We start from the raw sequence: 26,642 nt of genomic DNA on the forward strand, positions 1-26,642 counted from the left end.
AATCATGATGGAAAGCCATACACAATGTCAGAGCTCGCTGTACTATATATTGTTTTCCACAAAAGGTCTGAATTCCAAACCCATGTTGGTCACATTTCTTTATTAAAAGCAATAAGATGCCATATTGTCAGCAGCAGGTAGATGTACAGTAGTAATTAGACAGAAAGAGATGATTATACACAGAGGGATATAGAGAAAACAAAATACAAAGACAGAACATGGTGTGAGAGACAGCAGGATTGTTCCTTTCAGGAAGCTTCCTGCTCTAGTCCATTCACTCTGCCGGTAGAGACCAGAGCCCTCTGCCGGTAGAGACCAGAGCCCTCTGCCGGTAGAGACCAGAGCCCTCTGCCGGTAGAGACCAGAGCCCTCTGCCGGTAGAGACCAGAGCCCTCTGCCGGTAGAGACCAGAGCCCTCTGCCGGTAGAGACCAGAGCCCTCTGCTAAACAGGGCCCCAGGTTGTCATCCTGATTGATGTGATCATCAACCAATAATGATGTCACTCCCTGCCGTCATCATCAATTCCACAGGATTCTAGAGCAGACAGTACCTAACAGTGACATGATGTCATACTCACGTCATCATCAATAAATAAAAGATTGTCTCTGTATCAGACATACTTTTTTGATGACATGGTATTCCCAGTTTGAGTAATCAGTTATTCTGTACATAATTGAAAATGATATTATGGAGAACAAAATGGGCACACACAGGGGTCCTTAAAGACCAGGTTTAAGACTGACTGGTCTAATCTCAACCAGGCTCACTCGCAGTCCAAACTAAAGCCTTGTTCTATTTAGGTCCCTAGACCCTTAACCTAACCCAGGGCTCTCCAACCCTGTTATTGGAGAGCTACCCTCCTGTAGGTTTCCACTCTTATTACAATCAGGTGCGTTAGATTAGGGTTGGAGCGAAAACCTACAGGATGGTAGCTCTCCAGGACCAGGGTTGGAGAGCCCTGCCCTATCCCTTAACACCATGGTGTTCACTGAAGGGGTAGGAGCAAGGGGAAGAGGCAAGGGACCGAAATGGAAGCAGCCACACCAACTAGCCCTCAGTCCAGCTACAGTGCAACACACACTAAATAAAAACAGTCCCTCATCATAGTCTTCACTTGTTTCTCTTGTAGATTTTCTTGGCGAAGTTGAGGAAAACTGCGTGTGGAAGGTTTTGGGCGTGACGCGTGATGAGTTTCTGTAAGCGCTGATAGCTGTCGTCTTCGTATTGGTGGTACAGGGTGGGCATCTGTAGGGTGTTGTACAGTGCTTTCACCTTCTCCACACTGTCACGCCGACCATAACATGACTGGAAGAGGAAAATAAAAGTGAATTATTTCTCACCAGAGAGTCTAGTCAGAGCAGTTTACTGTAAAGAAGTGAATAAATGCATTCATTCCCTTAATCGTCCATCCATCATGGCTTGACTTGGGTGTGTTTACAGTTCAATGGTCAACTGTGACCTCTCACCTCCAGCTCTGCCCTTTGTTCCGGGGTCATGACCCCTAGAGCGGTCACCACCAGCCAGCCGCATTTGTTGTCCTGGATGTCTGTTCCAATCTTCCCTGTCACCGCCGGGTCGCCATAGCAATCCAGGTAGTCATCCTGGCAACAGAGAAACATTGTAAAACAATGCTGTTATGACATTGTTCGTGTGTGTGTCAGTCTCATAGAATCACTGTGGTCTCACCTGTATCTGGAAGAACTCTCCCATCTCCAGTAAGATGTGTTTGGCGTTGTTGTGTTCCTCTTCACTGTCGATGCCCGCCTGGGAATGATTCATTATTTCTATAAGTTACACTTTCTGCACCTTGTATAATGAGACTGACCAGACGTTACAACACTAAACACTCACCATGTACATGGCTGCTGCCACAGGGAGGTAGAAGGAGTAGAAGGCAGTCTTGTACTTTACTATGGCCTTATATCTGACACAGAGGGAGAGGGAGGGAGAAAGAATAAAATTATACCCTTCCAAACACCAACAGCCATACACTCATTCTATCAACAACACCCAATCACCTGTACCTTAAATCTCCATATACCCCTCCATCTCTATACCCCCCCCTCCCTCTCTTACAAACCTCTCCATGGTGAAGCGGTTGAGGTCTATTTGACCAGGAGGAGCGGTCATCAGGTCCAGTGCCTGGCCCAGCTCTGTCTGGAAGGACGTCTGAAACACACAGGGACAGAGAAACAATAGTCAGCTACAGCACAAGAGTCAGCTGTGTAAGTGTGTGTGTGTGTGTGTGTACCTCAGTGAAGAGCTCCAATAGGTGTACGTAGTAGGGCTGTGCCCTGCAGTGTCTGCGCAGTAGTCTGTAGATGGATCCCTCCAGGAGGAAGGAATCATTGATGGCATCCAGACCCACTCTCTCCTGAGAAACAACAGCTATGTTACTGACTGAGCAAACCCTTTAAAGCCTACTACGTTAACAGGGACACATGGTGATGTTGACAGGTGATGCAATATGGAAGTTGATGTAAGCTTACAGTTAGTTTTGGGTAAACCAGTTGGCTGACCATAACAATGCTTTTAGATTAGACTACAATTCTTGTGAGAGCGATAACATTAGTCAGTCTCACCCTCTTGTACCAGCAGGGCTGACCTCTCCGAGTCACTGAAGCATCCATGATGTCATCAGCTACCAGGAAGAACGCCTGGAGCTGAGAGAGAAATAAAAAGTCAGTGTTAGTCACTTCACTGTGGTACCTCAGCAAAGTGCTAATTGATGCAATAACTGAGTGTGTGTCTCTCACCAGCTCAATGCACCAGCCAACCAGCAGGGCCCGTCGCACAGCATCCTGGGTCAGCTCAGTGGGAGGAACAAGCTCCCTCAAAGAGCCAATCACAGACAGACCTCTGTTTCTTTTTCCTCCAGGAGTGTTGTAATGCAACACCTAAGAGAAAGAGAGACAGAGAAATAGAGATGAGTTGTATGGCATCTTTGCACATCTCAATTTCTCAAATCAAACCCTAGCAACTACCCCTAGACACTTCTCATAGATCTGAAGGAGAAAGAGTGTTTTTTTAAATTCCTATGGTCTCACAACCCCTACCTCTCGGAGTCTGTTGAGAGCGTCAGCGAGGACAGAGTCTGTGAGGTCCTGCTCTGTGAGCTCGGTCACCAGCTCCTCAAACTGGGCCTCAAACAGCTGTGGGTCTGACTGCACCGCCCCCGAGTGGTGGGTCCCGTTGCTGCAACTACTGTCACCCTGAGAGCAGAGGACATTTCAGATTGTGAGGGAAAGGCAAGGAGATAGAAAACAGCATTAGTTTCCAAAGCATCACATGTTAATACCAGGTCTGGTTTGTGCTTATCCCACCCCCCCCCCAAAAAAAATGCTTATACAGAAACATATTTCAGTGTCAACGACAACAACTCTCAGTTTGTTAGCTAGTAGTACTAAGTTAGTTGGCTATACCAATGTAGCTAACTAACTAAAACTGTAAGCTCATTACACACACAAGCAGACAGGGTGAACATCTTTACAGCAAACTGCACAACTAGAGTAAATGACAGCTAACAACATCCCAGCGGCGCTGTCAGCAGTAGCTTCAACAGCCTGTTCTCTGCAGTAATGTGACGAATTTGAGATGAAACTATAGCTAACAGTCTGTGTTCACTATCTCGAAAGACCCAGATAAACAAAGTCTAATAATAGAGATGGCCCACTAACATGAGTAAAAATAGCAAGTTACCTTGGCTAGAACAAAACTAGCTAGCTAACGTTACCTAGCTACAGTAGACAGCGCTTAGTCTCCAGATAGTTATTAACTTGTCTGGCTAGCCATTTACGACACAGAGCGATATCAAGCCTGAGAGTTAGATCCCTTTCATGAATAGATTACTAGATAAGCAATTACACACTAGGTTGCAATATCTGCAGCCCTTCTTACCATGATTATCTTGTCCTTGCTCGTAGTGACAGTCTGTTTGGCAAATCCCTCTTCACTGGTGTTTCTTTACCTGTCAAATGGGAGAATATGACGCACACAGAACTTGGGTATTCGGTGTATTGTAGTTTTTGACCACGTTGGCGTTTATTTTATTGCATAGCTTCTGAACTAAACGTCCCGACAGCCTTCGCGAGTGATGGCAGGGCCGTGGGACCACAAGGCTTCATATGACATCGAGCCTTTTGATTCGATAACTCCATCGAACCAGGATGGGCTTTCGGGCTGACTAACCAATAGAAATCCGGAAGAGGAGGAGTTTAGATGGGGGGGACATGTCTGATGTTTAGAGAGTCTGTGGTGAGAGGAACTGCCTTCAAAATATGTACATTAACCCAATCAATTGCTTAGCATGAGTTAGAGGTTTCTTGGCTAATAGTCTAATACATTAAACAATATATAATATGCAACATTAAATCTGTGGTTCCATAAGAATAGAATAAAATGGAATAGCGCATTTCTATAAAATGTTTAGCCTAACTACACATTTTGAACACATTACACACATGAACACTTTCATGTTGTGGATAATTTATTCAATATGTTGAAATACATGACTTGCATTAAAAGTTCTTGCATTAGAACATTTATGTATCATATTTGAAGAGAATAATATGTTTATTCAGTTAGGCTCTATCACTTCAAGCCATACAATTATACAATGTGCAAAATAGGAGGTAGAAATTATAGCAACATTTTTAACACAGCTCAGTGCTTCTGTGTGTTTGAGTGTGTGTGTGTGGTTGTGTGTCTGTGTGTGTGTGTGCATATGTGTATCTGTGTGTTGTGTTTAAATCAGTTACATACATAATTGTGTGTATATTCAAAACTTAAGTCTTCACAATATCGCCATTGAGTGTATAACTCTTGTCCGACTGGGTTGAGGTTAGCCAGCTTTCTAGTCCAATCCAGACAGTATGTCCTCTAAGAATACTGCACGCTTTATGTCGTCCAACCTCCAGTATCAGACTATAATATCCAGATTCTCATAGTTCCCACTAAGTCTTGCTGGAACGTATCTGTACATTTATTGCAAGAATCTCTTTAGTGCTTTTGGAATCATACTGAGGTGTAATTTATCATACATAACCGTTCAGCCAGAGCCAGACACATCACAGAGTTCATGGATGATAGTTAGTTAGAACTCAGTATATCTACAGCTCTGGGTTCAAGAGTACAACATTGATCCTTCACTATACATCAACACATTTCCAAAGGCTCAGAGCAACTAGGTTTTGGGTGCAAGAGAGAGAGAGAGAAAGGGAGAAAAGTAAGAAGCATTGCCAGAACATGCAGCTAAAGTCATTCTTAGGGGAGGTTAGTTATTTTGTACGATTTGATACACAAAGAGGGAAGTTGTAGTATTTGAACAAGGCTCCTGTTTCATTTGGAGTACATTATGGGGGGTTGTAGCATAACATACAAATCAAATCGCTATGTCCAAGGTCATCTCAGAGACAGGAAATGCCGAGATTGGGAGTATGATTTCTTAGACAGGTGTAATAGTTAGTTTTGAGTTTGGGGTAGATGGTGTGTGAGTTTTGAGTTTGGGGTAGATGGTGTGTGAGTTTTGAGTTTGGGGTAGATGGTGTGTGAGTTTGTGGTAGATGATGTGTGAGTTTTGAGTTTGGGGTAGATGGTGTGTGAGTTTTGAGTTTGGGGTTGATGGTATGTGAGTTTTGAGTTTGGGGTAGATGGTGTGTGAGTTTGGGGTAGATGGTGTGTGAGTTTGGGGTAGATGGTGTGTTAGTTTTGAGTTTGGGGTAGATGGTGTGTGAGTTTTGAGTTTGGGGTAGATGGTGTGTGAGTTTTGAGTTTGGGGTAGATGGTGTGTTAGTTTTGAGTTTGGGGTAGATGGTGTGTGAGTTTTGAGTTTGGGGTAGATGGTGTGTTAGTTTTGAGTTTGGGGTAGATGGTGTGTGAGTTTTGAGTTTGGGGCACCTTTCTTCTGAAGGCAGTTTGGAGATGGACTAGGTCAGGGGTGTTGAGGATCACATGTTGATTTTACCTCAAGAAAATTTACCACAAAAAAATGTACTAAAATAATAACGATGTAAGATTGTAAACATACGGCGACACTAGCAGGCCATTAAACTTTCACTGTCAGTGGGCAAAACGAGTGTACATTTTTCTGTACATTTTACAGTGTCATCAGGAGAAAAGGAAGGTTAACCATTTCACGAGTGGAAGACAAAAAGGTGAGTTCCTTGAACACTTAAAGTGAGTTTCGCTCCGGATGAAGAGCTGGACAAATGAACGTACATTTGAGTTTTGAAAAAGAGTGAGCAGTTTAATGAGAATATGCGGTTCATGTGAGAGTGATGTTCACAGCTCCAGAAAAGTGTTTACCTTAGACACAGATCTAGGATCAGCTTATGCTCCACTGATCCTAGATTTGAACCATTAGGAGGAGAAACACTAAACTGACCATAGCTCAGAGTCTAGGGGAAACTTCATTATCCTACTCCTTCTCTCCATCCTCTTTTCTTGAAGTTAGAGAGAGATCCCAGAGAGTTGGAGAGGACAGATAGAGTTGTGTTCAGTATGGCTAGGTGGAGTTTGAAGGTAGGAGGTTAGTTGAGAAGTCAAAGTTCAGGAAAGGAAGGCCAGGCGCAGCTGCAGAGGAGGGCTCCAAGGGGAAGGAGGAGGGAAGGAGGAAGGGAAAGAGGAAGGATGCATGTTGAAAGTATTGGAACAAGGCTGTAGCAAAGGTCCAGTCGTTCCCTCCTCATAGTGCTGACTCCCTCCACCACCCATCAGGATATGTTAGTAGCCTGTTCCTTCATCCTTCCTCTCCCCTGTCTAACTCATCCCGCCATCCTCCACCTCTCCTCCTCCCTTTGTATCTCTTCTTCATTAGACCATACCATGCCTCCACTCTCCTCTGTGTGGGTACACTTTCTGCCTCCTCTCCTTTTCCTCCCATCTTTCCTCGCTCCTCCCCCTCTCACAGGGCTGACTCTGTGTACAGTGCCCCTGATGACCCGTGAGGGGGGTTGGCCGTCAGTAATCGCCATAGCGACGCAGAGGAGGAGGAGCTTAAGTCGCCGCAGCTGCGCAAGTGGATCCCCTCCGTCACAGGGGGTTGGTTGCTATGACGGCGGTTGTGGCGGCTGTCGCTATGGGAGTGGTGGTGACCACGGTGATGAGGGTGTGGCGGGTGGGATCCCTGGCTGGCCCCCCAGGAGTTACGTAACACCTTGAGACAGACAGACAGACACTAGTGTGAGTGTGTGTGTCTGTATGTGTGTGTGAGTGTGTGTGTATTTACTGTATGTGTGTATATGTGTCAGTGTGTGTTACCTGCTCTAAAGGGAGATGGCCTGTCCCGTTGCCCTCCACTCCGCCTCTCCTTTTCTGACCCTGTCCCGTGTTCCCAGAATGCTCTGCGGCGGACGCCAGGTTCCGTTTGGAGCGCTGCAGGAAGCGAGCCACCAACCCCCTCGTCACCTGACAGGAAGAAAAGGAGACAGGATGAGAAATGAGGACCTGGCATAATCGTTCTACATACAATATGTCCATTTCTAGATATAAGTATCTTTGCAGTGTTTATGGCTGCTGTTATTAGTCTTTTTCAGCCATTAAGCCACACCTTGAGGTCCCCAAGAGAGCGGTTGCATTCTTTGGGCAGGTGCAAGGGAGAGTTGGCGGGGCCTTTGGAGAGGGGCAAGGTGCGCCCCATGGTGGCTGCCTTCACACTGCCCTTCCTGGGGAGGAGGGCTGAGAGGGGCACCAGAGAGGAGCGGGGCAGCAGGCATGCCTCGGAGGACGGACCTGGGTAGACAGACAGAAACTATAATCTGTAGTGTCTAACCCAAAGGTGGTCAATACTGCCTTCTCTAACCGCTAACCTTTACCTTCTCACCTGTGTCTGTAGAGGTCTGAGAGTTCTCCCTCACTCCTTTACTGCCCACTGAGCCCCCACTGAAGTCAACTAGATCAGAGAGGGAGGGAGAGAGCAGAGAGGGAAGGAGAGAGGAGAGAGGGAGGGGAAAGAGGAGAGAGGGAGGGGAGAGAAGATAAGGAGCTGGGAGAAGGGAGAGAGGGTGGGAGAGATGAGAGAGGGAGGGAGAGTTGAGAAAGGGAGGAGAAGGAGGGAAGGAGAGGAAGGGAGAGAGGAGAAAGGGAGGGAGAGAGGAGAGAGGGAGGGAGGGGAGAGAGGAGAGATGGAGGGAGGGAGAGAGGTCAGATGAAAGAAAGGGAGGGGAGAGAGGAGAAAGGGAGGGAGAGAGAGAGGAGATAGGGAGGGAGGGAAAAGAGGAGAGAGTGAGGGAGAGGAGAGAGGGAGGGAAAAGAGGAAAGAGAGAGGGAGAGAGGTGAGAGGGAGAGAGAGAGGGAGGGAGAGAGGAGAGGGAGGGAGAGAGAGGAGAGAGGGAGGGAGGGAAAAGAGGAGAGAGTAAGGGAGAGAGGTGAGAGGGAGAGAGAGAGAGGGAGGGAGAGAAAAGAGGAGAGAGTAAGGGAGAGAGGAGAGAGGGAGGGAGGGAGAGAGAGAGGAGAGAGGGAGGGAAAAGAGGAGAGAGAGAGGGAGAGAGGAGAGAGGGAGGGAGAGAGAGAGGAGAGAGGGAGAGAGGGAGGGAAAAGAGGAGAGGTATGATATAGATATGAAATGCAAACTATCACCACGTCTTTCTTGCATAGCGTGTTCATAGTGTAATATAGTGTATTCATAGTGTATTCATAGTGTGTTATATAGTGTGTTCATAGTGTATTCATAGTGTGTTATATAGTGAATTCATAGTGTGTTCATAGTGTGTTATATAGTGTATTCATAGCGTGTTCATAGTGTGTTATATAGTGTGTTCATAGTGTGTTATATAGTGTATTCATAGCGTGTTCATAGTGTGTTATATAGTGTATTCATAGTGTGTTATATAGCGTGTTCATAGTGTGTTATATAGTGTATTCATAGTGTGTTATATAATAGCGTGTTCATAGTGTGTTATATAGTGTATTCATAGAGTGTTCATATTGTGTTACATAGTGTATTCATAGCGTGTTCATAGTGTGTTATATAGTGTATTCATAGTGTGTTATATAGCGTGTTCATAGTGTGTTATATAGTGTATTCATAGAGTGTTCATATTGTGTTATATAGTGTATTCATAGCGTGTTCATAGTGTGTTATATAGTGTATTCATAGTGTGTTCATAGTGTGTTATATAGTGTGTTCATAGCGTGTTCATAGTGTGTTATATAGTGTGTTATATAGTGTGTTCATAGTGTGAGTTGTAAATCACTAACACTGGATGTCTGTACATGTGTGTTGTGTGTTGTGTGTGTGTGTGTGTGTACCCACCAGTATCAGCAGAAAAGCTGAGACCAGGCTCACTGTGTGACCTCACTAGGGGCAGAAGCCCGTCACTACCCCCCCCCTCGCTCCTTCCGCCCTGACGACGCAGGTACAACGGCTGTAGAGGGAGGGGCACCCCGTTGCCCTGACCACCCTGCTGATTGACAGCTGAGGATGAGGAAGTGGGAGGAGCTGCAGAGGCAGAGGCAGAACCGCGTCGTAAAGGGGTGCAAGGCCCGACTCGTTTCTCTAGGATAGAGGAGCGCTGGTGAGAGGTGGCGCCCCCTAGCAGCTCCAACTGGGAACAACTACTGGCCAACATAGCCTGTCGCCTCAACACTGGAGACCTGCAAAGAGGGGGGAGAGGGAGGGTTGTTCTCTTTTGAGAAGGAGCTGTAAGACAGTGGCTGTGAACTGTGTGTGTGATTGTCCTTGTATTTACCTGTATGTAGCTGTAGCAGTGCTAGACGAGGAGCAGGAGTTGGACCTCTCTCCTCTGTAGCATCGCCTGGCCCTGGGGTCCACCAGGGGACTCTCTACCAGGGGACTCTCCGGGGCTTGGGGAGGGGGGCCACGGAAGCTCACATACTCCCCTCCTTCTCCCCCGTCTCCCCTCTCCACTCCCCCGGTGCTCCCTCTCTCCCCCCTAGCCCTCACCCCCACGAGGCAGGAGTCCTCTGAAGGTGAGGAGTCATCTGGGATGTCAATGATCTCCGACATCAACAGAGAACCACTGTCCATGGAGACTGGAGGGAGGGAGGGAGACGGTTCATTTACTTGTTTATATTAGGCTAAATTTATGAATTGGCAGTGTTGCCTGTTTACAGTTGAAGTCGGAAGTTTACATACACTTAGGTTGGAGTCATTAAAACTAGTTTTTCAACCTCTCCACAAATTTCTGGTTAACAAACTATAGTTTTGGCAAGTCGGTTAAGACATCTACTTTGTGCAATTTTTCCAACAATTGTTTACAAACAGATTATTTCACTTATAATTCAATGTATCACAATTCCAGTGGGTCAAAAGTTTACATACACTAAGTTGACTGTGCCTTTAAACAGCTTGGAAAATTCCAGAAAATGATGTCATGGCTTTAGAAGCTTCTGATAGGCTTATTGACATAATTTGAGTCAATTGGAGGTGTCCCTGTGGATGTATTTCAAGGCCTACCTTCAAATTCAGTGCCTCTTTGCTTGACATCATGGGGAAATCAAAAGAAATCAGCCAAGAACTCAGATTTTTTTTTTACTAGGATTAAATGTCAGGAACTGTGAAAAACTGAGTTGAAATGTATTTGGCTAAGGTGTATGTAAACTTCTGACTTGAACTGTAGGTAAAGAACCAGAGTCAATGGGCCCTTCATGGAAACTCTCCATTCAATACCAGACTGGTAAAACCATGATAATAGAGCTGAAGTGAACAGAATGTAGCATACAGTATGTGACTCTCACCCTCTCCGCTGAAAGCAGTGGATGTGGCCCTCTCTCCAGACAGCTCGTTCCCATGGCTGTCAAATACCGTGGCCTAAAGACAACCACACCGGACATGTGTTTAATAGACACACACACCCGCATGCACACACAAACAAACAAACACACACAGGCAATTGTCCTGTATTCCTGCTTAGCACGTTCTCTCTCTCTCTCTCTCTCACACACACACACACACACACACACACACACACACACACACACACACACACACACACACACACACACACACACACACACACACACACACACACACACACACACACACACACACACACACACACACACACACACACGTCCAGATTCCCCCACTGACCTGGCTAGCTGCTCTCTGTCCCATCACTAATTCGTAAGGAGGGGGACAGTCAGTGGGGTACAGAGGAACTGGACTCTCCATCGACCCGTTATAGGTGATACTGAGGACATATAGATACACAGACAAACAATGAAGACTGATTTTATTGTCTATTTACAAATGCTAGAGTGTGTGTGTAATAATAATATATATATTTGTCCTGTTACACACAAGTGTTTCGTTTTTTTCTCCAATTGCTAACATGCATTGGTCAAAACAAAACATTCTTCACACAGTCAGCGACACAGAAATGTATTTGGACCAAACTGTGAATAATTTTTCATTGCTTTCACACAAAATGCATCAATTCTCCAAAATCCATGAACTCTTTTCTCATTCATACTCCACCAACTGTAAAACTATATATTTGCAGCACGTTTTCAAATGCTAACACACTGTTTCCAAAACTGTTAAAAACACATTCAAAACAGAATGATGGCAAATGCTGTGCATTTCTGCAGTAACCAGATTGAAACATAGAAAAACTCAGCAGAATATTTAATAATGCCAAACACAGCTGATTGCAATTTCAGCTGAAAGCCTACCCAAGTGTCCTGTTTTTGGTCTCGCTACCTAACAGACAAAAGAGGACGGCTTCAGAATGATTTAGTTTGGAAACATGGATCAAGGAAGACAGGTTAGTGGGGAAAGAAGAGTGGCAGGGAGAGGGAGAATGCGTGGAGGACAACGGAGAGGAAGACAGGTTGGTGGGGAAAGAAGAGTGGCAAGGAGAGGGAGGACAATGGAGAGGAAGACAGGTTGGTGGGGAAAGAAGAGTGGCAAGGAGAGGGAGGACAACGGAGAGGAAGACAGGTTGTTGGGGAAAGAAGAGTGACAGGGAGAGGGAGAATGCGTGGAGGACAACGGAGAGGAAGACAGGTTGGTGGGGAAAGAAGAGTGACAGGGAGAGGGAGAATGCGTGGAGGACAACGGAGAGGAAGACAGGTTGGTGGGGAAAGAAGAGTGACAGGGAGAGGGAGAATGCGTGGAGGACAACGGAGAGGAAGACAGGTTGGTGGGGAAAGAAGAGTGACAGGGAGAGGGAGAATGCGTGGAGGACAACGGATAGGAAGACCTAGAGCGGTGGTCTCTGATGAGATAAGGGCCACAATTATTGACCATGTTGTAAACCATGGTCTCTCTTGAACTACATATTACAATACAATACAGTATGTTCACATTTTTACATGTACTGACATTTGGAAATATATTGATTGTTTTTTGTTTTTCAGTAGGATCCAAATGTTGCCTCCCACAGGAGGGAGAGGCAGAATATTATCAGATGGGCAGGAAATTGCCATTGTTGACATGATAGTTGGCAACAATGCAATAAAACTGTGGGAAATTCGGGACAGAGTGCTGGCAGACTATAACTTTTGGGAATGTGAATATGGTCAGCACAACGACAATTGCCAGAGTCCATAAGATAAAAACATAAGCATAAGATAAGGATGAAGCAGTTGTACACTGGACCTTTTGAGAGAAACGGTGAACCTGTGAGAGAACTCCCGTATCAATATGTCCAGGTAAGATGTCTGTTCAATACATTTATTTATTTATTTCACCTTTATTTAACCAGGTAGGCTAGTTGAGAACAAGTTCTCATTTACAACTGCGACCTGGCCAAGATAAAGCAAAGCAGTTCGACACATACAACAACACAGAGTTACACATGGAATAAACAAACATACAATCAAAAATACAGTAGAAAAATCTATATATATAAATGAGGTAGGATAAGAGAGGTAAGGCAATAAATAGGCCATCGTGGCGAAGTAATTACAATATAGCAATTAAATACTGGAATGGTAGGATGTACAGAAGATGAATGTGCAAGTAGAGATACTGGGGTGCAAAGGAGCAAGATAAATAAATAAATACAGTATGGGGATGAGGTAGATTGGATGGGCTAATTACAGATGAGCTATGTACAGGTGCAGTGATCTGTGAGCTGCTCTGACAGCTGATGCTTAAAGCTAGTGAGGGAGATATGAGTCTCCAGCTTCAGAGATTTTTGCAGTTTGTTCCAGTCATTGGCAGCAGAGAGAGAACTGGAAGGAGAGGCGGCCAAAGAAGGAATTGGCTTTGGGGGTGACCAGTGAGATATACCTGCTGGAGCGCGTGCTACGGGTGGGTGCTGCTATGGTGACCATTGAGCTGAGATAAGGTGGTGCTTTACCTAGCAGAGACTTGTAGATGACCTGGAGCCAGTGGGTTTGGCGACGAGTATGAAGCGATGGCCAGCCAACGAGAGCATACAGGTCACAGTGGTGGGTAATATATGGGGCTTTGGTGACATAACGGATGGCACTGTGATAGACTGCATCCAATTTGTTGTGTAGAGTGTTGGAGGCTATGTTATTGATGACATCGCCGAAGTCAAGGATCGGTAGGATGGTCATTTTATGAGGGTAAGTTTGGCTGCATGAGTGAAGGATGCTTTGTTGCGAAATAAGAAGCCGATTCTAGATTTAATTTTGGATTGGAGATGCTTAATGTGAGTCTGGAAGGAGAGTTTACAGTCTAGCCAGACACCTAGGTATTTGTAGTGGTCAACATATTCTAAGTCAGAACCGTCCAGAGTAGTGATGCTGGACGGGCGGGCAGGTGCGGGCAGTGATCGGTTGAAGAGCATGCACTTAGTTTTACTTGCATTTAAGAGCAGTTGGAGGCCACGGAAGGAGAGTTGTATGGCATTGAAGCTTGTCTAGAGGTTAGTTAACACAGTGTCCAAGGAAGGGCCAGAAGTATTCGGGGTGTGGAGACACTTCTCCTGAAGACTGCCAGGGTTGGATTAGATATTCCAGAAGATACTTTCCAAGATGCATCACCAGAGAAGACATAAGATGTGATGTTGATGAGAACTTGTGGCCAAATGCAGAAGAGAGGGAGAACTAGAACCCTCACAGTACTGTACAGTACGAGTGATTATACTATACATGTTGATGAGAACTAGAACCCTCACAGTACTGTACAGTATGAGTGATTATACTATACATGTTGATGAGAACTAGAACCCTCACAGTACTGTACAGTATGAGTGATTATACTATACATGTTGATGAGAACTAGAACCCTCACAGTACTGTACAGTATGAGTGATTATACTATACATGTTGATGAGAACTAGAACCCTCACAGTACTGTACAGTATGAGTGATTATACTATACATGTTGATGAGAAGTAGAACCCTCACAGTACTGTACAGTATGAGTGATTATATTATACATGTTGATGAGAACTAGAACCCTCACAGTACTGTACAGTATGAGTGATTATACTATACATGTTGATGAGAACTAGAACCCTCACAGTACTGTACAGTATGAGTGATTATACTATACATGTTGATGAGGACTAGAACCCTCACAGTACTGTACAGTATGAGTGATTATACTATACATGTTGATGAGAACTAGAACCCTCACAGTACTGTACAGTATGAGTGATTATACTACATGTTGATGAGAACTAGAACCCCCACAGTACTGTACAGTATGAGTGATTATACTACATGTTGATGAGAACTAGAACCCTCACAGTACTGTACAGTATGAGTAATTATACTATACATGTTGATGAGAACTAGAATCCTCACAGTACTGTACAGTATGAGTGACTATACTACATGTTGATGAGAACTAGAACCCTCACAGTGCTGTACAGTATGAGTGATTATATTATACATGTTGATGAGAACTAGAACCCTCACAGTACTGTACAGTATGAGTGATTATACTATACATGTTGATGAGAAGTAGAACCCTCACAGTACTGTACAGTATGAGTGATTATACTATACATGTTGATGAGAACTAGAACCCTCACAGTACTGTACAGTATGAGTGATTATAATATACATGTTGATGAGAAGTAGAACCCTCACAGTACTGTACAGTATGAGTGATTATACTATACATGTTGATGAGAAGTAGAACCCTCACAGTACTGTACAGTATGAGTGATTATACTATACATGTTGATGAGAACTAGAACCCTCACAGTACTGTACAGTATGAGTGATTATACTACATGTTGATGAGAACTAGAACCCTCACAGTACTGTACAGTATGAGTGATTATACTATACATGTTGATGAGAACTAGAACCCTCACAGTACTGTACAGTATGAGTGATTATACTATACATGTTGATGAGAACTAGAACCCTCACAGTACTGTACAGTATTAGTGATTATACTATACATGTTGATGAGAACTAGAACCCTCACAGTACTGTACAGTATGAGTGATTATACTATACATGTTGATGAGAACTAGACCCCTCACAGTACTGTACAGTATGAGTGATTATACTATACATGTTGATGAGAAGTAGAACCCTCACAGTACTGTACATTATGAGTGATTATAATATACATGTTGATGAGAAGTAGAACCCTCACAGTACTGTACAGTATGAGTGATTATACTATACATGTTGATGAGAACTAGACCCCTCACAGTACTGTACAGTATGAGTGATTATACTAAACATGTTGATGAGGACTAGAACCCTCACAGTACTGTACAGTATGAGTGATTATACTATACATGTTGATGATAACTAGAACCCTCACAGTACTGTACAGTATGAGTGATTATACTATACATGTTGATGAGAACTAGAACCCCCACAGTACTGTACAGTATGAGTGATTATACTATACATGTTGATGAGAACTAGAACCCTCACAGTACTGTACAGTATGAGTGATTATACTATACATGTTGATGAGAACTAGAACCCTCACAGTACTGTACAGTATGAGTGACTATACTATACATGTTGATGAGAACTAGAACCCTCACAGTGCTGTACAGTATGAGTGATTATATTATACATGTTGATGAGAACTAGAACCCTCACAGTACTGTACAGTATGAGTAATTATACTATACATGTTGATGAGAACTAGAATCCTCACAGTACTGTACAGTATGAGTGATTATACTATACATGTTGATGAGAACTAGAACCCTCACAGTACTGTACAGTATGAGTGATTATACTATACATGTTGATGAGAACTAGAACCCTCACAGTACTGTACAGTATGAGTAATTATACTATACATGTTGATGAGAACTAGAATCCTCACAGTACTGTACAGTATGAGTGACTATACTACATGTTGATGAGAACTAGAACCCTCACAGTGCTGTACAGTATGAGTGATTATATTATACATGTTGATGAGAACTAGAACCCTCACAGTACTGTACAGTATGAGTGATTATACTATACATGTTGATGAGAACTAGAACCCTCACAGTACTGTACAGTATGAGTGATTATAATATACATGTTGATGAGAAGTAGAACCCTCACAGTACTGTACAGTATGAGTGATTATACTATACATGTTGATGAGAACTAGAACCCTCACAGTACTGTACAGTATGAGTGATTATACTATACATGTTGATGAGAACTAGAACCCTCACAGTACTGTACAGTATTAGTGATTATACTATACATGTTGATGAGAACTAGAACCCTCAAAGTACTGTACAGTATGAGTGATTATACTATACATGTTGATGAGAAGTAGAACCCTCACAGTACTGTACAGTATGAGTGATTATACTATACATGTTGATGAGAACTAGACCCCTCACAGTACTGTACAGTATGAGTGATTATACTATACATGTTGATGAGAACTAGAACCCTCACAGTACTGTACAGTATGTACTGTACAGTATGAGTGATTATACTATACATGTTGATGAGAACTAGAACCCTCACAGTACTGTACAGTATGAGTGATAATACTATACATGTTGATGAGAACTAGAACCCTCACAGTACTGTACAGTATGAGTGATAATACTATACATGTTGATGAGAACTAGAACCCTCACAGTACTGTACAGTATGAGTGATTATACTACATGTTGATGAGAACTAGAACCCTCACAGTACTGTACAGTATGAGTGATAATACTATACATGTTGATGATGGTTTTTTGTAATTATTATTGCAGCCCTGGAATTTCTGGAATTTGATTTTTTGTTTCAACTTTTTATTTTTTATAAGTAAATTACTATTTGCAAAGATATAGAAAAAATGAAGGTTATTGAAGCAAATTGCTGCATTTCTGATTCATTCGTGTTCCATATATTTTAGTAGTCAATAAAGTGAAAATGTGTTATTCTTATTCTATAATGAAATACTGATTTATGTGACAAACCATTCAAACTTCAAAGAGAAAAGTTCATAATGTATGTAATGGTCCCTGTTAGTGTTTTGAGGTCAGTGTGTTATGAGTGACAACGTTATGCTTTCTGAGTGAGAACTGTTGCCAGTGTTATGGTCAAACGAGCTTATTTCGAGACATGTATGAAGTGTTTTGGTGGTTTGAGTGAGTTTTGGAGGTGAGATTAAGTGTTTGGCCAAGATGCATGTTGGTAATGCAAACTGTGTGAAGAGTTTTGAAAAAGTGGCTTCAGTATTGACCAATGCTTGTTAGCAATTAATGAAAAACTGTAACAAATGTGTTTCTTGCATATCCCAACTCCCCCTGAGACACACGCGGGGAGTGGGGTCACAGCCAGGGTCAACATATCCCAACTCCCCCTGAGACACACGCAGGGAGTGGGGTCACAGCCAGGGTCAACATATCCCAACTCCCCCTGAGACACACGCAGGGAGTGGGGTCACAGCCAGGGTCAACATATCCCAACTCCCTCTGAGACACACGCAGGGAGTGGGGTCACAGCCAGGGTCAACATATCCCAACTCCCCCTGAGACACACGCGGGGAGTGGGGTCACAGCCAGGGTCAACATATCCCAACTCCCCCTGAGACACACGCAGGGAGTGGGGTCACAGCCAGGGTCACCATTGTCCAGCGCACCTGGAGCAATTAGGGTTAAGTGCAATGCTCAAGGGCACAGCAACATATTTATCACCTTGTCAGGTCTGGTATTCGAACCAGCAACCCCAACGCTCTAACCTTCAGGCTACCTGTGTGTGTGTTATTACCTCTGTGCGTCTGTCTCAGAGCTGCAGGTGTATTCAGGGGGGTAGTAGGGGGGCGGAGGAATGGGCGGGACAAACTCCTCAAAGTCCATGATGTTGGTCAGGAAGGCGTCCTGAGGAGTGGTGCATTCTGGGTTGACGGAGCGAGAGCGGTGCGGGGCGAGCTAGAGAGAAACAAACAGAGATAGAGGAGGGGAGAAATCATAAGGGATGGATAAAGAAAATATTGTCTCTGTGTGTGTGTGTGTGTGTGTGTGTGTGTGTGTGTGTGTGTGTGTGTGTGTGTGTGTGTGTGTGTGTGTGTGTGTGTGTGTGTGCGTAGACTCACCAGGTGCACTAGGTCCAGTGAGAAGATGTGTATACTACAGGTGACAGTAGAGAGAGTACAGATGATGGTAGAGAGAATACTCAGACCACAAGCACTGAACAACAGGTCCTGGAACAGAGGAGAGGACACTCAGACCACAAGCACTGAACAACAGGTCCTGGAACAGAGGAGAGGACACTCAGACCACAAGCACTGAACAACAGGTCCTGGAACAGAGGAGAGGACACTCAGACCATAAGCACTGAACAACAGGTCCTGGAACAGAGGAGAGGACACTCAGACCATAAGCACTGAACAACAGGTCCTGGAACAGAGGAGAGGAGATCAGCACGTAACACACAGTCAGGAGGCCAGGGCAGTTAGGAGCAGTTTGGTTACTGTTTGTAATAATGTATACATACTGCAGCGTGCATCAGGTCCCTTGGCTATTATATTATGCTCTGCTTACATCATCTGCATAAATTATTGTCGACATCAGAAAATGTAGCCCACATACTCTCAGAGAATATAGACGCCACACACACTGAGCTGTCATTAAACACACACATACTGAGCTGTCATAAAACACACACACACTGAGCTGTCATAAAACACACACACTGAGCTGTCATAAAACACACACACACTGAGCTGTCATTAAACACACACACTGAGCTGTCATAAAACACACACACTGAGCTGTCATAAAACACACACACTGAGCTGTCATAAAACACACACACACTGAGCTGTCATTAAACACACACACTGAGCTGTCATAAAACACACACATACTGAGCTGTCATAAAACACACACACTGAGCTGTCATAAAACACACACACTGAGCTGTCATTAAACACACACACACTGAGCTGTCATTAAACACACACACACACTGAGCTGTCATAAAACACACACACTGAGCTGTCATAAAACACACATACTGAGCTGTCATTAAACACACACACTGAGCTGTCATTAAACACACACACACACTGAGCTGTCATTAAACACACACACACTGAGCTGTCATAAAACACACACACACTGAGCTGTCATTAAACACACACACAAAGCTGTCATTAAACACACACACACTGAGCTGTCATTAAACACACACACACACACACACACACACACACACACACACACACACACACACACACACACACACACACACACACACACATACACACACACACACACACACTGAGCTGTCATTAAACACACACACTGAGCTGTCATTAAACACACACACTGAGCTGTCATTAAACACACACACACACACACACACACACACACACACACACACACACACACACACACACACACACACACACACACACACACACACACACACACACACACACACACTGAGCTGTCATTAAACACACACACACACACTGAGCTGTCATTAAACACACACACTGAGCTGTCATTAAACACACACACACTGAGCTGTCATTAAACACACACACTGAGCTGTCATTAAACACACACACTGAGCTGTCATTAAACACACACACTGAGCTGTCATTAAACACACACACACACACACACACACACACACACACACACACACACACACACACACACACACACACACACACACACACTGAGCTGTCATTAAACACACACACTGAGCTGTCATTAAACACACACACACACTGAGCTGTCATTAAACACACACACTGAGCTGTCATTAAACACACACACACTGAGCTGTCATAAAACACACACACTGAGCTGTCATTAAACACACACACTGAGCTGTCATTAAACACACACACTGAGCTGTCATTAAACACACACATACTGAGCTGTCATTAAACACACACACACTGAGCTGTCATTAAACACACACACTGAGCTGTCATTAAACACACACACTGAGCTGTCATTAAACACACACACACTGAGCTGTCATTAAACACACACACTGAGCTGTCATTAAACACACACACTGAGCTGTCATTAAACACACACACACTGAGCTGTCATTAAACACACACACACACACACATTAAACACACACACTGAACACACACACACTGAGCTGTCATTAAACACACACACTGAGCTGTCATAAAACACACACACTGAGCTGTCATTAAACACACACACTGAGCTGTCATTAAACACACACACTGAGCTGTCATTAAACACACACACTGAGCTGTCATTAAACACACACACACACACACACACACTGAGCTGTCATTAAACACACACACTGAGCTGTCATTAAACACACACACACACACACACACACACACTGAGCTGTCATTAAACACACACACTGAGCTGTCATTAAACACACACACTGAGCTGTCATTAAACACACACACACTGAGCTGGCATTAAACACACACACACACACACACACACACACACACACACACACACTGAGCTGTCATTAAACACACATACACACACACACACACACTGAGCTGTCATTAAACACACACACTGAGCTGTCATTAAACACACACACACACTGAGCTGTCATTAAACACACACACTGAGCTGTCATTAAACACACACACACTGAGCTGTCATTAAACACACACACTGAGCTGTCATTAAACACACACTCACTGAGCTGTCATTAAACACACACACTGAGCTGTCATTAAACACACACACACTGAGCTGTCATTAAACACACACACTGAGCTTTCATTAAACACACACACACTGAGCTGTCATTAATCATACTCACTGAGCTGTCATTAAACACACACACTGAGCTGTCATTAAACACACACTCACTGAGCTGTCATTAAACACACACACACTGAGCTGTCATTAAACACACACACTGAGCTGTCATTAAACACACACACACACACTGAGCTGTCATTAAACACACACACTGAGCTGTCATAAAACACACACACACTGAGCTGTCATTAAACACACACACGCACTGAGCTGTCATTAAACACACACACACTGAGCTGTCATTAAACACACACACTGAGCTGTCATTAAACACACACACACTGAGCTGTCATTAAACACACACACACTGAGCTGTCATTAAACTCACACACACTGAGCTGTCATTAAACTCACACACACTGAGCTGTCATAAAACACACACACACTGAGCTGTCATTAAACACACACACACTGAGCTGTCATAAAACACACACACACTGAGCTGTCATTAAACACACACACTGAGCTGTCATTAAACACACACACTGAGCTGTCATTAAACACACACACACTGAGCTGTCATTAAACACACACACTGAGCTGTCATTAAACACACACACTGAGCTGTCATTAAACACACACACTGAGCTGTCATTAAACACACACACTCTGAGCTGTCATTAAACACACACACACTGAGCTGTCATTAAACACACACACACACACACACACACACACACACACACACACACACACACACACACACACACACACACACACACACACACACACACACACACACTGAGCTGTCATAAAACACACACACTGAGCTGTCATAAAACACACACACACTGAGCTGTCATTAAACACACACACTGAGCTGTCATAAAACACACACATACTGAGCTGTCATAAAACACACACACTGAGCTGTCATAAAACACACACATACTGAGCTGTCATAAAACACACACACTGAGCTGTCATAAAACACACACACTGAGCTGTCATTAAACACACACACACTGAGCTGTCATTAAACACACACACACTGAGCTGTCATAAAACACACACACTGAGCTGTCATAAAACACACATACTGAGCTGTCATTAAACACACACACACACTGAGCTGTCATTAAACACACACACACACTGAGCTGTCATTAAACACACACACACTGAGCTGTCATAAAACACACACACACTGAGCTGTCATTAAACACACACACTGAGCTGTCATTAAACACACACACACTGAGCTGTCATAAAACACACACACTGAGCTGTCATTAAACACACACACTGAGCTGTCATTAAACACACACACACTGAGCTGTCATTAAACACACACACACTGAGCTGTCATTAAACTCACACACACTGAGCTGTCATAAAACACACACACACTGAGCTGTCATTAAACACACACACACTGAGCTGTCATAAAACACACACACACTGAGCTGTCATTAAACACACACACACTGAGCTGTCATAAAACACACACACACTGAACACACACACACACACTGAGCTGTCATTAAACACACACACTGAGCTGTCATTAAACACACACACACTGAGCTGTCATTAAACACACACACTGAGCTGTCATTAAACACACACACTGAGCTGTCATTAAACACACACACACTGAGCTGTCATTAAACACACACACACTGAGCTGTCATTAAACACACACACTGAGCTGTCATTAAACACACACACTGAGCTGTCATTAAACACACACACACTGAGCTGTCATTAAACACACACACTGAGCTGTCATTAAACACACACACACTGAGCTGTCATTAAACACACACACACACACACACACACACACACACACACACACACACACACACACACACACACACACACACACACACACACACACACACACACTGAGCTGTCATTAAACACACACACACACACTGAGCTGTCATTAAACACACACACTGAGCTGTCATTAAACACACACACTGAGCTGTCATTAAACACACACACTGAGCTGTCATTAAACACACACACTGAGCTGTCATTAAACACACACACACACACACACACACACTGAGCTGGCATTAAACACACACACACACACACACTCAGCTGTCATTAAACACACACACACCTTGAGCTGATGTCTGACAGAGTGGCAGTCTGCGTTTAGGTAGAGTACCAAGGTCTCCTCCTCGTTTATAGAGCAGGAGTGTGTTGGGGCGCAACACACACACAACCCATTCTCCACCTGCAAAAAACACACACTGAGAATTAACACACACACATCACCCACCCACACATACTCTCCACAGGGCTGTGTGCACCTCTCTGATTCAGAGGGGTTAAATGCGACCCCCCCACCCCACCCACCCACACATACTCTCCACAGGGCTGTGTGCACCTCTCTGATTCAGAGGGGTTAAATGCGACCCCCCCACCCACCCACACATACTCTCCACAGGGCTGTGTGCACCTCTCTGATTCAGAGGGGTTAAATGCGACCCCCCCACCCCACCCACCCACACATACTCTCCACAGGGCTGTGTGCACCTCTCTGATTCAGAGGGGTTAAATGCGACCCCCCCACCCCACCCACCCACACATACTCTCCACAGGGCTGTGTGCACCTCTCTGATTCAGAGGGGTTAAATGCGACCCCCCCACCCCACCCACCCACACATACTCTCCACAGGGCTGTGTGCACCTCTCTGATTCAGAGGGGTTAAATGCGACCCCCCCACCCCACCCACCCACACATACTCTCCACAGGGCTGTGTGCACCTCTCTGATTCAGAGGGGTTAAATGCGGAAGACACATTTTGGTTGAATGCATTCAGTTGTACAACCCATTTCCCCTTTCCCTACATACCTGGCAGGTGAGGAGTGACTTGACCATCTGTGCGTTCTGACAGGAGAGCATGGATCCAGCCAGACTAAGGATGACACACACAGCAGACAGCAGCATGAAGAGGGACACCTGGAGAGGGAGACATGGGGAGGGACACATGAAGAGGGAGACACGTAGGGGGTCAGAGAACTACACACGGGATGAGTAACCTTGGCTGTGACCTAAATAATTGTTCTAGCTGCCTATAGGCTGTAGCTCGGTGGGCTCGGTATGCAGATGACCTGTGTTCCAATCAGGTAGCAGGTTGGTCAGTTACATATACACGCACAAACATACACACACACACAAACAAACACACACACACACCATAGACATAAAATTAGACACTTGTGTACTACTCACCACCAGAGTGAGGGGTCTTCTCCATGAGATAAGTCCAACTAACCCTGATGCCACAACCTAAGCACAACACACACATTACAGTAAGGAAAATACATTCATCAACTATCATATCTAGAACACAATCAACCACAGCCAGGAAATATGGGGATGATTTCAATATTCTGAAGAGGTTTCTTCTCCATGTATCCTTTCCTCCATCTGCACTCCATCTGACAGAGACATTCTCCATATTGCTTTCACCTATAAAACAGCCTTCTTTCTTTTCAGGGGTGAGTTTCACATACAGATGTAGGATCTTCATTTGAGCCAGTTTGGTGCAGTTTGGACAATAATCCTGCCGCAAAAGGAAATGTGAATTATTATGTGAATTATAATTTGCGGATATTTTTGTAGGGGTTGATATATTTTCAGTTAGGGCAAATCAAGCCAGAAATTTCAAAGTGGAAAAACTCAAATACACTACAAGTTTGCATTTCATGCTTTGCATGAAATAGTGATCAAATGAAGTTCCCACATCTGTAAAATATAAATCATTTTTTTTTGCATTAAGATTATGTTCCTCCATTGCATAATGGACTTATGATTATCCTGCTAAACATGATATTTAGGTTTCCAGGATAGTCCCTCCTCATCAGTGCAGATGAAGGAAAGGTAGTGATTCAGCCCATTTAGAGATGCTCCCACAGGATACTCACAAAGAAGCCGGCCCAGAAGGGGCAGGACTGTCGGACGCGGGCTGAGGATGTGAAGGCCATGCTGGTGAAGGAGAAGGCCAGGACCATGGCCCCCAGGCCCAAGTGGCACAGCCCCAGGTACAGCAGCAGTTTGGCCCCACCCTGACGGCCAGACATGCCCCGGCAGCTATCTGACCAGCCCCTAGACCCAGAGGCTGACACTACACTGCTGGAGTCTGACGGGGATGGCATGGCTGGTGTGTGTGGAGAGTGGTGAGTCTGTGTATGTGTGCGTGTGTAGGCCTATATGCGGTGTGTGTGTGTGTGTGTGTGAAAGAAAGATGGAGAGTTTGTTGCTTTGAAAAAAATCGCCCCCTTTTCACTTTGGCCCGGCGTAGTCAATTGGTAGATGACAAAGCGCGTTGTGCAATCGCCAAGGTTCGATCCTGACGCGCCACAGTGTAGTTTCCAAAAACTCTCAACTCAGAAGACTGGGCTATTTAGCATATGAAAACAGCAATAGCTGCTTAGCAGAGTGTATATGTCCTATTACATCTGCACCCCAGACAAACTTCAACATGTTCACGTGAGGGAAAAAATAAGAAAAATACCTAGGGCTAATCCTTGAGAACCTGAATGCATTTACGACACACAGCTCCGTTCCTCTGTTCCTCTCTCTCAATATCTCTACCTCCTAAGGCCCATAGCATTGCGGTGGGCGGAGCCCCGAGGCCGCAGTCCTGTAGCAGCACCCGTTATTAAGCATCACATATCCCGTTGTTTCTACGGTAATGAGAAACCACATGTATTGTGTAGGGCGGTGAGTGGGTCTGGATCTTGTCAAGGTGACGAGGAACAAGCATCGAAACAAGGCCCGAGTTGTCCTGTCCTCACGAAGGTCCGACTACCGGACCTATCGAAAGGATGAGAGAGATAGCTCTTGGTCAGATCTTAATCGGTCCGGTCTGCAAACCGTTCAGGTTAAGAAATTACTTAAATCCGTCGAAAGTAAACGTAAATAAATGATAGAAAGTCCATCCTCCTTGAGCCTTCGGCACGTTTATGCTGTTTTCATTTGCTATTCCTCCTCTTTCCATCTTTTACCTCCGTGGGAGTTTTGCGGTGGACCACACAAACTCACCCCCCTCTGTCCTCTTCTCTCTTCCCTGCAGCAGTCACGCGGGCATCCCGTTCTGCTCGTGTATATCCCGGACATCTACCTCACTGCACCGAATTATACGTCACACACACCTCAAGCGATCGGTTCCAGTTTCACACACATCCGTTTCCCAAGTCAAAAAGCCTTGCTGATGATCATTCTTCTCTTTCCCGTTCACCATCACCCCACCCCTCCATTCTCTCTCCTTCACCATAGAGGCAAAAGAAAGGAATGCCTAGTGTTTGTAAACCGACAAGTCGTCATGTGACGAAAAGGCACGCCAGACGCGCGTGGAGGATGCGGCAAAGCCCGGGTGTCCTGGTGCTGATGCTGCGCGGGAGGGGCACCCACCTTCAAGGCTTACTGCAGCCAGCCAATCAGATAGGATTTCACTGCACTGTGCGGCCTCCAGGAAGTTTGTAGTCCCAGGACTATAGGCAGTTGTAGTTCACTATTATACACGTCTCACACTATAGGACTGACTGTATGTTACATTATGTTT

At 44.6% G+C, this 26,642-nt stretch overlaps 2 protein-coding genes across 3 annotated transcripts; both read right to left on the reverse strand.

Moving 5' to 3' along the window:
* Positions 1 to 80: 80 nt before the first annotated feature.
* LOC139572699 (farnesyl pyrophosphate synthase-like) lies at positions 81 to 4,079 on the reverse strand. Its single transcript, XM_071395392.1, has 10 exons — positions 3,899 to 4,079; positions 3,058 to 3,213; positions 2,758 to 2,898; positions 2,584 to 2,664; positions 2,253 to 2,375; positions 2,082 to 2,170; positions 1,853 to 1,925; positions 1,688 to 1,765; positions 1,468 to 1,602; positions 81 to 1,306 (listed from the first exon to the last, which is right to left on the reverse strand). The coding sequence occupies exons 1-10, from the start codon at positions 3,899 to 3,901 to the stop codon at positions 1,112 to 1,114; spliced, it is 1,074 nt and encodes a 357-aa protein (XP_071251493.1). The 5' UTR covers positions 3,902 to 4,079; the 3' UTR covers positions 81 to 1,111.
* A 390-nt stretch (positions 4,080 to 4,469) lies between these two features.
* On the reverse strand, positions 4,470 to 26,516 carry LOC139572700 (protein ENTREP3-like). 2 transcript variants are annotated; one of them, XM_071395393.1, is made up of 14 exons: positions 25,003 to 26,516; positions 24,308 to 24,364; positions 23,927 to 24,034; positions 23,189 to 23,305; positions 18,408 to 18,515; positions 18,083 to 18,243; positions 11,052 to 11,151; positions 10,697 to 10,769; positions 9,688 to 9,991; positions 9,252 to 9,592; positions 7,821 to 7,982; positions 7,548 to 7,729; positions 7,259 to 7,405; positions 4,470 to 7,154 (listed from the first exon to the last, which is right to left on the reverse strand). In XM_071395393.1, the coding sequence occupies exons 1-14, from the start codon at positions 25,231 to 25,233 to the stop codon at positions 6,903 to 6,905; spliced, it is 2,343 nt and encodes a 780-aa protein (XP_071251494.1). In that variant the 5' UTR covers positions 25,234 to 26,516; the 3' UTR covers positions 4,470 to 6,902. The 2 variants fall into 2 exon arrangements, with proteins under 2 accessions (XP_071251494.1, XP_071251495.1); XM_071395394.1 differs by having other exon boundaries at positions 7,821 to 7,889; positions 25,003 to 26,509.
* Positions 26,517 to 26,642: the final 126 nt, after the last annotated feature.

This window comes from Salvelinus alpinus, chromosome 4, assembly GCF_045679555.1.
Source record: "Salvelinus alpinus chromosome 4, SLU_Salpinus.1, whole genome shotgun sequence".
Lineage (NCBI taxonomy): Eukaryota > Metazoa > Chordata > Actinopteri > Salmoniformes > Salmonidae > Salvelinus > Salvelinus alpinus.

Bases quoted from the DNA above. Each gene is read 5' to 3' on its own strand.
- LOC139572699 (XM_071395392.1), bottom strand. The intron at 1,766-1,852 runs GTGAGTGTTTAG...AATCATTCCCAG, and splicing joins TGGCAGCAGCCATGTACATG to GCGGGCATCGACAGTGAAGA. The intron at 1,603-1,687 runs GTGAGACCACAG...CTCTGTTGCCAG, and splicing joins GAGAGTTCTTCCAGATACAG to GATGACTACCTGGATTGCTA.
- LOC139572700 (XM_071395393.1), bottom strand. From the start codon at position 25,233: ATGCCATCCCCGTCAGACTCCAGCAGTGTAGTGTCAGCCTCTGGGTCT. The intron at 24,365-25,002 runs GTGAGTATCCTG...TGTTGTGCTTAG, and splicing joins CCTTCTGGGCCGGCTTCTTT to GTTGTGGCATCAGGGTTAGT. The intron at 24,035-24,307 runs GTGAGTAGTACA...CTCCCTCTCCAG, and splicing joins GAAGACCCCTCACTCTGGTG to GTGTCCCTCTTCATGCTGCT.